Raw genomic sequence first — 14,618 nt, forward strand, 5'->3', positions numbered from 1 at the left:
GAATGCACTCTTGTGGGTGCCTGTTTGTGCTCCTCTGCGGGTTCATGTGCGAATCTGAGGATCTCGAGTGCCGGTCACTGTAACTGTGTCGCCTTCCAGCGCGTCTGTGTCCCGGGGGGAGGCCGGTCTCAGTCGGGGACTGGACGCCTGGATCCGGGGCGAGTATGGGGGCTGAGTGTGGGGGAGGGGAAAACGTGGGGGGCGCGGCCCCTGGACTGGGAGCGCAGCAGCCCTGCGCGCTCCTCCCTTGGGGCGCGCACACCTGGCGGCCTGGGCGCCGAGCAGGGGCCCCGCCCGCGCCCTCCGGCTCCCACGCCCCGCGCGCGGCGCCCCCTCCCTCGGGCGGTGCCGATTGGCTGCGGCGGCGGCTCGAGCCCGCCCCTCGCATCCGGCGAGGGGCGCCGCGGGCCAGAGCGAGCTGCGCCGCCACAGCTGCTGCTGCCGCCGCCACCGCTGCCCCCGCCGCCACCGCTGCCCCCGCCGCCACCGCCGTCACAGCCGCCGCCGGGAGAACAGCGCGCCTCGGGTCCGCGGGCCGCCAGCTCCCGGCCCGCCCTCCGGCCCCGCCGCGCCCGCCAGCCCCGCCGCGGAGCCCCGGCCCGGCCTCGGGCCGCCGCCACCACGCCGCGCGCCGTACTCCGCGTCAAGAATGGGGCGGCCAAGCTGCCCAAGCCGGCCGCCGCCGCCGCCGCGGCCGAGGCGCCCGGCGCCGGTGCGGGCATGGAGCGCTCGCAGAGCCGCCTCAGCCTGTCCGCCTCCTTCGAGGCGCTCGCCATCTACTTCCCGTGCATGAACTCCTTCGACGACGAGGACGCGGGTAAGCGCGTGGCCCGCCCCCGATCCCCGGGGGGCGCCCCGGGAGCCAGATCCCGAGGCCCCCTCGCCGACCCGGTGCGCCCTAAGAGGTGGCCACTCTTTCCTCCCCACCCCCAATCCCAAGCATGCTCGGGGATGCGCCCCCGGGGTCTTCTTTCCCACCCACGGGACCTCAGATCTCTAGGATGTGGGGTCTCCTCGCCTCCCGCCGCCCCCAGGGACACCTAGATCATCTGCATTCACCCCTTTTCCGCAAGTGGGCCCTTTGGGTCGCCTGGACTTAGCTCTCCCTACTCACCTGCGCCTATTGAATGCTCCCGGTCTTGTCCCTGGATCCGACCCGCCACCCTCCCCGAGCTTCCTGTACGTGCCCACTCCTCAAACCCCGGGGCTTTGGCCGCCTCACCCCCGGGGCTCCGACGCGCCCCCCGCCATTGGAGGTGGCGCGCAACCTTACCGCTCCATCTTTGTCTTGGCTGCATCCAGAGACTCCCTGCCCAAGACCCCCGCCCTGCGCCCAAGGCCTTGAGCGCCCCTGTTTGTCTCTCCTCTTCCCCCAGTCCTTTAAGGACTGGGGCGGACCGCGAGGGAACCGGTCGGGTGACGGCCTTTCCTCTCGGTTCTTCCCGGCGGTTCCCCGAGGGAGGCGTAGGGCGGCACCGACTCTACACCTGCGCGCTCTCCGGAGTGTGCCCCTGACCCCGGGTGCTCTTGTGCCTGGAGTAGCCCTTCTAGGTGGGCTGAACCGGGCCACCATACAGCGGCCCGAACCTCAGGCTCCCAGGCCTGCGCGCAACCCCAGCCAGAGCCCAAGGGGCGGGGAAATGTAGGGAAAACAGCTCTTGGGGGCCCTGGGACCAGGCAGAGGAAACAGAAGGGCTTCAGATCTGGTTCTGCGGTGAGGAAGCGAAGCCACCAACAGGTGGGGTACCTAGAGGGCTTGGGTGAGAGTTCCCCAAAGAGTGCCAGATTGGGAGTTCGAATGAGGTTCCAGTCTTGCTTCTCTCCGTATTAGCCATGACCTTGAGCAAGTCATGCCACCCCTAGCCTCCATATCCCGATCTGTAAAATGGGATGACAGTACCTCAGACATAAAGGTAAAGTTAAAAGTGTTTTGTAAGCTGAAAATCTGAGAGTATTTTAATTCAATGAGGGGATGAAAGGGAGAGGGGTGTGTGTGGTGGGGAGGAGCAAAATGGTTTCATGGACACTTTTGAGAACTTGATGAAAATATGGACAAGTTCTCCAAAAAATACACATAGGCACCATCCAAAAATTTTTGTCCACAGTTTTAGGGAGTTCATGGGCCCTGCTTAAGACTCTCTGCCTGCAGGAACCCTTATCTGGTCAGCCCGTTATCTGATAAGCCTTGGATGGAACGGTGGGTGATGGGTGCTCATGTCTTTCTGCTGGAGCAGGAGGCAGGTGGGGAGAAAGGGAGAAGGTTCTCCAGAAGAAAGTGTTGGCTGAGTGAATGAATGGGGCTATGTGAGGCTGACCCCTGACAGACCGGTCTTGCTGTTGACCTGGAGATGGGGATGGAGTAAAGATGGTTACTGCAGAGCCATTTTACAGAATCACCATTTTACAGAAAAAATAACTGAGGTTCAGAGGCTTAACTTCCCCGTGATGCAGCTGAGGGAGGTTGTACTATTATTCTGGACAAGGCAAGGTGAGGAGGGGTGGAGGGGCTCTCCTAACCCAGTGGCCTCCTCTGGAGCAAAATCCAGGAGAAGATGTCTGGCTAGCATGGGGGCTGGGGGAGGGAGCCCCACCTGCCTCGGTGAGCTGGCTCCCCCACCCCTCACTTGACGTTCAAGGACGCTCCTGAAGTTCCAACAGGCCACTTGGGTCTCAAGAGGCAAGGTGCATCAGTGGCAGGGCCAGTTGGGTTTTTCTTCAAAGTCATGCTCCATGTCATGGTTCAGATGCCTTGGTTATTATTGTTGGTTGCTGGTGACTTGCTCTGGTTTCACGTAAGTCAGAATAGATAACTTCATGGAATATTAGAGATTTTTAAAGGTCCCTTTTTTTTTGTTCCAGCGGGTTTCTTCAAATTCTTAAGTTTTTCACTTGGAGCACCTAGAAATCATCTTGTCCAACCCTTTTTTGCCCCCAAATTGGTGTGTGTGTGTGTGTGTGTGTGTGTATTTGTGTGAATGTATGCATGTGTGTGAGATTGAAGCCCCAGTGTGTGTGTGTGTGTGTGTGTGTGTGTGTGTGTGTAACCCAAGGTCACCCAGTGAGGCAGGCACACAGCCAAGACAAAAATCAGGTTTCTGGTTCTCTTTCCAGTAAAACACTAGCCCTCTCTCTGAAAGAGGATTGTTTAAAAAGTCAAATCTCACTGTGTAGAAAATGGTTCCCAGGTGAAGAGGTCCCAGGGAGCGGCTGACAGCCAAGAGTTTGGTTTGGGCATCTCATGCTCACTGTCTGCTCATCTTAAGGGATGCTTCGAGTTTGGGAGGGGGAGGGAGAAAGTGAAGTTTCGTTTCGGGAAAGCTAATGAGTGTCTGGTGAAAATCGGAAGTAAGGAACGTTGTCTTGGTGCTTAATTTCTCTTGTTCTTCTCAAAGTCATTAATTTTCTCCTAAAAAAAAAAAGCCCCTTGGATTTATTCTTTTAGAACGGCACCACCCTGAACTAATTTCGAAAAGCAGTTTGAATATCTCTCAGATACTGGACAGAGACTGCTCCAGTTGCAGGGCTGTCAGAATTGGCTTTGCTTTACCTTTCTCTTCTTTGCTCCCTCCCCTCACCAGTTTCGTGCCCCTCTGTCCCCGATGACTCAGAAGTGTCCCTGATGGGCCTCTGGCTCATCTGGGTGCCTCCCCTTTGTTGCTGCTTCTGACTCCTGTCCAATGCACCTTTTTCATCAACCGGATTGACTCAGAGCCATCTTCAGGGCTTACATGCCACCCTTCAGCTGGTTTCCTGAGAAGCTGTATGAGGAGGAGACTTTCATTAGCCTTAACTGGGCCAGAGCACTTTCCTGCCTTGGGCTTGGGAGCCTTGGACATTTTGTCAGCAAAGGAAGCTGCCCCTTCCACCCCTTTCTAGCCACCCTGCGGTTCAGGATGCTGGTCATTGCAGATTCCTAGAATTCCTCCCAAGGAGCATCTTCCATCGTGCACTCTGAACCCATTACTTACACTGCTTTTGCCCCTTTTCACAAAGATGCTGAGGCTTTAGAGAGGCATGCTCTTGGGAGGCATTTTTTGTGTCTGTGTCTTCGTGGCTCAGCCTTGCTGGTACTGGCTTTATAATTGAGGAGGGGTGGGGCAGGGAGGAGTTAGACACATGACCTCTGCTTTTTCACATCTATATTGTTGGTTGCTGGTGACTTGGAGGAAGAAAATAATAGCATGGACCACAGAGGGTCAACATTTTTTAAATGATTACCTTTCTCTAAGTATCCCCCTAGGCACTTTCAATATTGTTTTCTTTCCTCACAGCAATTCTATAAAATTAACATTTAACATTCCCCATTTTCAGATGAGAAAACTGAGGCACAGAGAGAATATTCATTCAAGGTCACTGAGCCGGGAAATGAGGGTGGTAGGATTTGAACTTGAGCAGTCTGACTCAGGCACCTATGCTGTTGATTATTATGCTGTTTGTGCTACGAAAAGGGCTTAGTACAGTACCTGGCACTAGATAGGCTCTCAATACCTGTTAGCTCTTATCTTTCTTATTACCAAGTAAGACTTATTTCTGAGCATGACTGTAAAAAAGAATCTGTGGGTTTGAGGAGGGGAGGGGTAGCCTGGTCCTCAAAATGTTAGCTTTTATAATTTTAATAAGCTAATTTTATTGCACTGTTACAGCTATTAAGGCAGAGTTGGGCCCTTCTTCTTGGAGGGGGTTTAAAGATGGGATTTGGGGGACTTGCATGTGGAACAAGCAGGTGGGGAGCACCTAGCTCCCCATTTCCCTGTTCTCTTTAACAGTTAATTTTCATTACATCTACAGTCCCAGCCCTGCCACTCTGCCTTGGGGCACAGCTGGGGAGCAAGAGTGTCTTCAGTATCCAGCAAATGCCAAAGGGTGTTGCTAATATCAGGGTCTGGAATTGAGGATGGTGTCCCTGAGTCTGACCAAGTGGTTTTGGCGTCCAGTTCTTCCCCACCCGCCCGGGAGAGGGGCGGAGAAGCTGGAGCAGCCAGCTCCGATTTGCCCATAGGATGCTTCCATAGGATGCTTCGATCCAGCGCAAGGAGGAAGTTGCCATGGCAACATGGGCCGGCTACCGGTCCCTCTCCTAGCAGTTTGGGCCACATTTCTGGGCTGGAAAGCCCTTCGTGGTACTGCCTTCTTCCGCTCAGACCAAATCTGGTGGGTGGGGTGGCTTGGTGGATGGGTCCCACAAACTAGTGCTAAAGCCCACTCCCCTTGTTTTTGGACGGAGGGGAAATGGAGGGGGCTGTCTGAGTTACTTCTCCTGGCTCGTGGGGTGGAGATACTCCTGTCTTGCCAGACAGATCTCAGCAGGGGTAATGAGAGCTCCAAATCCTGCCCCCACCCCAGGCACCTGGAATGACCCCGCTGGAATCCACCCTCCCTTCCCCAATTTACTCCTTTTGGCAAGGTTTTCTTTCCCAGACCAAGTGCTAACTTTTGTCCTTGAAATTTGACCTGCGCTTTTTCTGGGAAACAAAATGTCCTGCTGTCCCATCCCTTCCCCCTGAGATGGTGGGAACAGAGTACTTCAGCCCTAAAGGGGGGCTGGGGCTGGGTGGATAAGGAGCAGTCGTGAGGGGGGAGGCCTTAAAATACCCTTCAGTATCAGGGCCACTTGAGGGCGTGAGGTGGAGGCTTTGAAGCCTCCATTCCCACCCTTGTCCCTAGGGCAGGCCACTTCCTGTCCCCCCTCTGCCCCTTTCCCTAATTTACCACCAAGCACTGTAATCTCTTTTATGGGCTGGGAATTGGGCAGAACTCTTCTAGCTTTAGAAAACTGAGGCATAGTAAAGAATCGAACCAATTGTTCCCATCATTCAAGTTGTGGGTGTGTGAGAGTGTGGACCCAAACTACTTTATCTTAAATTACTCTGAAAGAAGTATTTCAGAAAAATTGGGTGATGGGGAGTCATGCCTTCCCCCATTACACAGATCACTGGCCTATGGATCTGCTCTAATGCAGTTCGAGCTCTTTCCTAAAATTCTCTCTTTCTCTGGCACCCTCTCTTCCTTGTCCCCAAGCTGCCAGACTCATGGCTTCAGCTTCCTTGGCTTTTGCAGCTGCCAGAGGCCCACCTGGTTCTGTTTGGTGGGAAGGGGAAAGGAGGGGCCCATTCCCCTTGTCTCCCTTTGAGAACTAGGCTCTGCCTTCCTCCCCACCCATCTCCATCCCAGAGGCCGAGCCTGTTCTAACTAACTGAAGGCGGAGTGAGGGCAGGGCGGAGGTGCGGAGGAGAGCAGACCGCAAGCCAGCTGACCCTCTCTCCCGTCTCAGGGCCTTTCTTTTCCTCTGCCTCTTCTGACGTCTTTTCATTGTGGCCTTAACAACCATCGCTTCAGCATTTCTTTTAAGAATTGTTGGAAAGGCACCAGTTTTGGAGGATGTGCTCAGAAGGGTGCAGACATCTCCCCCACTGTAATCTGTGTACCACCCCCCCCCCACGATGTTTTCCAGTCAAGCCCACTGTCTTACTGTCAGAGCTGCAATTCCCAACCCCACACCCAGTCCCCTGGAATGACCGACTGGAATTCTCTCCTTCTCCCACCCAGTTTACTCCGTGGGGCTTATATTTGACTCCACTTTGGTGCTAGGGCCTCAGGCAAGTCCTGGGTCTCAGTTTCCCCATCTTGAAAAAGGGGTTAATTATCCTTGTCTGAGCATCTCTTGGGGTTGTAAAAATAAAATGATCAAGAGGCTTGCTTGGCTGTGCTCAGCGCTTTCCATAATCTTACTGAATCTTATAACAACCAAAAGGGGTAGCAGCTGTTGCCGATGTACCCATTTTGCAGATCAGGAAAAGCCAGGCAGCTTGGTGTAGTTTAGTGACTTTTTTGGGTTTCATGGTGGTGATTCAAACCCAGGCGTGTTTGACTCCAGAGACCACCCTCTGCCTCTTGGCCTGAAATGAGATTCCTGGTGGGAAGGGGCAGTGTAAGCCCCAGGGGCTGTGCTCGGGCTGTCAAAACAGCCACTGATAAAGGCCAGGGTGTGAGGGCCTGTTCACATTCAGATGCATCCCTCCAGGGTCTGCTGTCCCACTGCATTCCACCCCAGCCCACTGGAGTGCCTTCCTGGCCATCAGTTCAGGATGATCCCCATCAGAGGGCTGCCTGGCCTCCTTGGAAGAATCCAGTTGTCTGCCCTGGCCCTGGGGGCTGAGCCATCACCTGCCTCTCCAGACCGATGTAGGCCAATGCTGGATTATATTTAACGCTGTGCTATTTCCACTTGACAGCTCCAGAGAGCCATCCCCCCTCCCCTTTTCTCCTTCCTCCCCCCTCCCCTTCTGATTCACTCGGAAACTGACAAGGCTGATGTCAGCGCCTTATTCTTAGCCCCCGTAATTGTAACTGCATTTAGCAGTGCGCACTTCATTAACAGTTTCTGCGACGGGGGAGTGAGATGACTGCATGGCTGGGCAGGGACACGGGTGGGGGTGGGGAGGGGGCAGCTGCTGCAGGGACCCTGGCCAGCTGCCTCTTCTGAATGGACCAGCTGGGCAGGTTCCAGGCCTGGCTTTCCAAGACTAGCAGTCTTGGAAGGCCTCTTGGAGAGCATCTAGTCCACTCTCCTCATTAGGCAGGGAGGGAAACTGAGGCTCAGTGAGGCAAAGCAGCTTGCCAAGGTCACATGTTAAGGATCCAGGGCTCTGGCCTTTGAGTCTAGGTTTTCTTCTTTGGTATTATTCATTCAGCTAATATTTAATTAGCTGCTCAGTGCCAAACAGCATTCTAGGTGCTGGGGCTATGTCGGGGGAACAAGGCAGACACAGTTTCTGCACTCACGGAGTTATGTTCTGAGGTGGAGGAGACAGACAATAAGCAGGAAAGCAATTAAACAATAAATAATTTCAGATTGTGTTAAGTGAAATGAAAATAAGACAGGTTGACGGGATAGGAGATAACATTAAGTAAGATAGTCAGGAAAGGCTCACTGAGGAGGTGACATTTGAGTTGTGACCTAAATGACAGAGCCAGTAATGGGAATATGAGGGGATAGAGGGATCTAGGCAGAGGCAACAGCTGATGCAAAGGCCCTGAGGTCAGCGTGAGTTTGGGTGTTTAGGGAAGAGAAAGCAGACCAGCGTGGTTAGACTGTATGAGGGGAAACGAGGTCAGAGAAGTAAGCTGGGGGCAGATCACTCAGCCTGGTAGACAATGATAAGGAGTATCAGGTGGGGAAACAAGTTCAGATTGGGAATGGAAAGGACCCCCAGCCGGGTAAAGACAGAGAGAGGCCGAGAACTCCCGAATCCCTGTCTTTTTAGTCCCTTAGACACAGGTGGCTGTGCCTTTAAGTGCATCACGTGGCTTCCTTTCACATTGTAGCTGGTAGTGTGGAGTCTGGGAAGGGCTTTTTCTGCCCTCCCTGCCTGCCCCTCTCTCCTCCTCGACTCTCACCCAACCCAGCTGTATAGCTTCTCAGGGTGACGTAGCTGTGAAACTCTGGGGAGCTTTCGTGGTGGGACAGAAAGGACGTGGCTTTGGAATCCAAGACACTTGAATTTTTATCCTGCCTCTGCTGCTTCTAAATTGTGTGACCTTGGGCAAGTGGCTTCAACTCTCCGGGGCTCGATTTCCTCATCTGTAAAAGGGGGGCATAATAATAGCAAGTTCTTCAAAGGGTTATTGTGAGTGATAAATTGATATAATGCACAAAACACACCTACCCCAGAGCCAGGCATGTGGAACTAAGATTTCCTCAGTTATAAACACTAATGAGATCGTGGGTTTAATGCTGGGCACGTAGTAGATGCTCAGTTAGAGGTTACTGCTGCAATTGTGGTTGTTACTGTTGGTTTTAACGGGTCAGAATCATCGAGGGGACTTGTTAAAACATAAATTGCTGGGCCTCACCCCAGAGTTTCTCATTCAATCTGGGGCGGGGCCTGAAAATCTCATTTCTTTTTTTTTCCCAAATATTTATTTATTTATTTGGTTGCACCAAGTCTTAGTTGTGGCTCACTGGCTCCTTAGTTGCAAGCACATGGCCTCCTTAGTTGTGGCATGCGAGCTCTTAGTTGCAGCATGCGTGTGGGATCTAGTTCCCTGACCAGGGATTGAACCCGGGCCCCCTGCATTGGGAGCACGGAGTCCTATCCACTGCGCCACAAGGGAGGTCCCCTGAAAATCTCATTTCTAACAAGTTCCCAGGTGATGCTGATACTGGTCCAGGGAGCCTACTTTGAGAATCACTGGGTTAGAGAAAAAGCTGGAGAGAAATGAGGGTTCTTCTCAACTTGGGATGTCTCCTGGCTACCTGTGTCTTAGATGCTGGGGACATTGGGTACCAAATTCAGGACCCGGGTTTAGTCTTCAGGCACTTATGTTTCCATCACATGGTCTTGGATCAAATGAGCCTCAGCTGCTGCCCTGCTTTGCACTGGGTTTAATGTGAAGGACCCCATCAATCCTTTTGGAAGTCATCTGTATTAATGATAAATGAGTCGACATGAATAACACATCAGACCATAATATCCTTTTGTGGAATATTGAGGGGCTCAGGTCTAGCACCTTTTACAGAAGGGAACAGGATGCGGTCCCTTTCCTGCATTGGGGAAAGGCAGGACTATGTGTTAAAACCAGGAGGTTCATTTGAGGACAGGTCTCTACTGGGAAGAAGTAAATCAAAGGGACCATCAATGTTAAGGGGCAAAATGCTGGGAAATGCTACCAAGAGACTTTACTGAGTCAGTTTATTTAGATGTTTCTAAGAAAGGGGTCGCTGGTAATTTTCTAGGGAAGGTTGAGATTTTGCTTAGATTGGTGGCGTGGGGGACAAACCATATGATGTGATAAGATTCCCATTCCAGTCCCTTAAAACTCAGAGTCTGAAGATACAGGCATTTACAAATACATTCCCGGTGGGACTTATCCTCAACTGATGGGAAACACTTCTCCAAGAGGGTTGGCTCAGGATAGCAAAAGAGCACAGACTTTGGAGGCCCCCAAACCTGGGTTGAATCTCTGCCACGTACTAGCTGTGTCTCTTGATTATGATACGTAACTATTCTGGGCCTCAGCCTCGTGCTTTGTAAAATAGAGTGAATAACTCTACCCTGTGAGAATTAGAGATAATGCATGTGTGAGGCATAGAAGGCATCCAGGACATGGCAGCACTGCCTTTCCTGCTATTGTAGACTTCCTGGGTGCAGGAAGTGTGGGATGGTGGGAGCGCATTGCCTGCGTTTGGGACTCCTGGCTCAGATCTGGACAGCTGGTGCTTACTCTGTGCCCAGTGGGGCCTGAGAGGCTGCATTAGGAGTCAGGAGAAGAGGTCTCCGTTCAGCTGCCAAAATCTCAGCATCTCCTCCGGCCGCTTCCCTTTGTCTTTTGGGCCTCAGGATCCCCATTTACACAGTGAGGTGTCTAGTGGGCTTGGTTTAGATACAACCAGAGTCTCCCAGAAAACAGGGGACACTTGTCCAGGCCCCCATCTCCTCCTTTGGATTTCTCCCCCACTCCTCTGCCTCTATGGTCATTTTCATCCCCAGAGCATCCCCTCCTGCCAAAGTTTCTAGCTGATCCTTGGCTGATTGGTCATTGAATACTTTTTAAAAGAATAAGTACTATTTGGATTAAGTAATATATGCAGTTGGTACAACATTTTAGAAGCATGAAAAATATCCAATTAAAAGGGCCCCAGGCACCTCCGTCTTCTGGGTCTCCTGTCCCCTCCCCAGGACAAACACTGTTTCTAGCTCTCACAACCCTTTATGCTGCTGTTACTGACAGTAACATGTTATGTGGTGAAAAGCCAAACAGCACAAAGGACACCCAAGAAAACATCAGTCTCCCTCACACCTCAGCCACCTAGTCCCACTCGCACAAACCACCAGTATGGTCTTTTAGGCTACCAGTTTTTTCTTTATTTTCCAGTTAGCAAATTCTTATTAAGCACTTATGGTGGTGCCCAGTCCTGTGAGGGTTCAAGAGTAGTCAGATTATACCAGGCAGTATAGCACAGTGGTGGTTATGATACACACTCCACAGCTAGATGGCCTGGGTTTGAATCCTGGCTTTGCCACTCATTGGCTGTGTGACCTTGAGCAAGTGACTTAACTTCTCTGAGCCTCAGTCTCCTCAACTGCTAAATGGGCCCATAGTAGCCCCTCCCTGCCTTGAAGGTGTCAGGAGGATTAAATGAGTAAGTATTTGTGACATGCTTTGTAGAGAGCCCAATACAGTAGAAGTGTGTTAAGAGTATTAGCTATTACTGTCTCAGAGCCCTTAAGCCAGAAGTCTCTCTGAAGTCCTCTAGCATCTTTAGCGGAGGCCCAGAGAGGGATCTCATGGTTTGCTCAAAGCCTCACAGCAGGTCCCTGGTAAAACCAGGAGTAGAACTGATGTTTCTGGACTCCCAGTCAGGGCCTCTTCCTCTCCCAGGTGACCCAAGTGGCTACTTTGCACCCTATTGGCACCTGAGGCTTCAAGTCCATACCCTGCATTTCCAGGACTTGGTGTCCCTGAGAAATGCCGCTTGGAGTCGCCTTGGGAGTGTGTGGGAGGATATGTCACTAATTGGGGCCTGTAATGGAAATTAATTAGTTCCTCAGCAAATGTCGAGAAACATCTCTCATCTGCCTGGGCCCAACACCAAGACTGGACCAGGTGCCTTGGGGGCCCACCCAGACCCAGGCCAACCCAGCCCCGAACCATCTGGCCCCTGGAAGCTGCAGCCACTTCTGTCTAGCTTCTGTTGGGTATGCTGGGTCCTGGGAGAGGGACCCCCAAACTGGGAAGCCTGACCCTGATGGGAATCAGGTGGGTGCTAAGAGGGAGGGAGAAATTAACATGTGTAGTATTCTTAGACTCCTCCCAGCGGTCTTCAACTTGAAAAGAATATAGAAGATGGGAGAATTCTCTCCTGTTCCCACTGTCTTAGTTTGAGACTTGGATTCTTGTGCAGATGATATGCTATGCAGTGTTGTCAGGTGAGACCGGGATGCAGGATGGGCAGGAAAAGAAGCAGCTAACGATGGGCACTCAGTCACGGGCTAGCTTCAGCCTGACCCATGGGAAGCTCTAGAGGGTGGATGGCCTCACAGAGTTGACTGGCCTTCTGGACTCCCGTATCAGTCAGTCATGGGCTGTGGACAGTCCCCCCGGGGCGGCGGGGGAGCGGAGACATAACTTTAGGGGCAAGGCAGCTCCCATCAGCTAAGAGCAGCTCTCCAAAGAAGGGGCAGCTGTGAGCTGGAATTGCAGAAACTCGCAGCAGCTGTGGGATGGGTGTCCTGCTCGGTAAAGGGGCTCTGGCTGGGCTGGGTCCACCCACCTGCTGTCTGGGAACTTCTGGTGACAGAGTGAGGAGAGCAGGTGTGGCCAGCTCTGTGCTGGGTAGTGCCCACCCCTATTACAGGTCACCCTCTCCATGGTCCCACAAGGTGTGCGTGGTCATTACGTTAGGTGGGGCTGGAGGAATCGAGTGTCCAGATGGACTCCTGGCTTGGCCAAGGTCAAGTTGGTGAAAGGTAGGACAGGGCTGCAAACCCGGGCCTGCCTCCAACACTTGTGGTCTTTCCAGCATTCTGTGCTGCATTTAATTCTTTTCATGAATATATGTGTGTATTTTGTGCTTCCTGGTGGGTTTCTTTCCAGGTACCTCTTTTTTTATTTATTTATTTTTGGCTGCGTTGGGTCTTCGTTGCTGCACGTGGGCTTTCGCTAGTTGCGGCGAGCTGGGGCTACTCTTCGTTGCGGGGGGCTACTTCTCGTTGCGGTGGCTTCTCGTTGCGGAGGCTTCTGGTTGCGGAGCACGGGCTCTAGAGCGCAGGCTCAGTAGTTGTGGTGCACGGGCTTAGTTGCTCCGCGACATGTGGGATCTTCCTGGACCAGGGCTCGAACCTGTGTCCCCTGCATTGGCAGGCGGATTCTTAACCACTGCGCCACCAGGGAAGTCCCCTAGGTACCTTTGAAAGGTGTCTATCATGGTTTTCTGTTTTGTACCTTGCAAACATAAAGACCTTTGGGCCTGACAGGTGTTTGCCTGTTTGAGCTCACCTGATCCTCATGGAAAATCGGCTTTGTTTCCAGAGAGGTGGGCAGGGGACCTGACTGACAGGCTCCTTGAGGTGAAAAGTTAAGGGGTTGCTGCTTTGTCATGGAATGAGCCCTGAATTTGTCATAAGAAAACCTGGATTTGAGACCCCATTTCTGCCCATTTGTCAGCTGAGTGACCCTGGGCAGGTCTCTTCGAGCCTTGCTTTCTTCTTTAGGTGAACAAGTCCACAGCTGTAAGCCTCGGGTAGCCTGGCAGGTGTGCTAATGATACTGCATCTAGCAAGGACCTGGCAAGGCTTTGACTGGGTTGGGGTGGGGAGTCCAAAACCAGACCTGAGGGACTTCTCTGGCGGTCCAGTGGTCAGGACTCCGTGCTTCCACTGCCAGGGGCCCGGGTTCCATACCTGGTCGGGGAACTAAGATCCTGCAAGCCGCGTGGCGTGGCAAACAACAACAACAACAACAAAACAAAAAAACCCCCAGAGCTGACCTCTGTAGCGTGTGCACGGGAACCGTGTCAGATCAGGGCCCATCTGTGAAATGGGCACAGTGATGCTTGTCTTCCTGTCCTAGCTTGGGCTCCCCACGAAACAAGGATTTGAGTACAAGTATTAGGTTGAACCACAGGAAACTGACATTTTTAGGAGTCAAAACAGTCAAATAGCAGTTGTACGTGGTTCATATGGTTCCCGAAGGTGATGGATGAAACTCCAGGAGGGGAATGAGAAAGTCATTTGGGGAAACAGTGTGTTATCAGCCAAGTTACCCCGGACTGAGGGCAACCGCGTTGAGTCTTCCTGGGGGCTCTGGGAAACTGTAGAACAGGACTTGGCAAACTTCTGTAAAGGGCCAGACCCTGGATGTTTTAGTCTTTACGGGTCATAAGGTCACTTTCCCAACTGATGGATTACACAGTTGGAGGGCAGCCACAGACAGTATATAAATGGATGGGTGGCGCTGTGTTCTAACAAAACTTTATTTACAGAAATAGGCAGTGAGCTGGATTTAGCCCATGGGCCCTAGTTTGCAGACCCCCGGAGTAGAACATGTACCTCCGTTTTCCCACCCAGGAGTGAGGGAGCTGGGGTGCTTATACACCAACTCCCATCAGTCACTGGTTGAAGGCCAAGGTTGGGGATGGGGATGGAGATGGAGTGGGGGCAGAGGGTTGTCTGTTGCCCTTGGCCAAGAGAAACAGGCGCTGGCCGCAGGAGGTCAGGCCAGCGGTCACTGAAATGCTAAAGGGATATGGGACAGGGAATGGTTCTTGCCACCTCAGAGGCCTGACTGTGTGTGGAGAGCGTACCTGAGAAAAAGTGACAGGATGAACAAGAAAATGAGTTTGGGGTAGGGCCAGATGATCTAACTTCGCATTTCTAGCCTTTTCAGCCAGTTGTTACTTCCAGGCAAAAACCGGCTCCTCCAGTCTTTGCAGGCTTGTTCGAGAATTTTCTGCCTCTCGTACCTCTGCTTGGGCAATTTCGTCTTCTGGGATGCCCCCACCTTCCCCCTCAGGGCTCCGATGCCGCTTCCTCCAGGAAGCACACCTCTCTTCTCTCGGGTGGAGTTGATTGTTCCTCCTGGGCATTCACATAGCACTCTGAGTGTCTCTTCTCTCT

General features: G+C 52.6%; 1 protein-coding gene across 1 annotated transcript in view; it reads left to right on the top strand.

The window, feature by feature from the left end:
• The first annotated feature begins 596 nt into the window (after positions 1-596).
• Positions 597-14,618, top strand: part of RIMS4 (regulating synaptic membrane exocytosis 4) — a 65,624-nt gene continuing 51,602 nt past the window's right edge. Inside the window, exon 1 of the mRNA XM_061209272.1 lies at positions 597-817. Coding sequence (XP_061065255.1) covers positions 721-817 — 97 coding nt within the window. The 5' untranslated portion in view covers positions 597-720. The remainder of the gene's footprint in view (positions 818-14,618) is intronic.

Source organism: Eubalaena glacialis, chromosome 13, assembly GCF_028564815.1.
Source record: "Eubalaena glacialis isolate mEubGla1 chromosome 13, mEubGla1.1.hap2.+ XY, whole genome shotgun sequence".
Lineage (NCBI taxonomy): Eukaryota > Metazoa > Chordata > Mammalia > Artiodactyla > Balaenidae > Eubalaena > Eubalaena glacialis.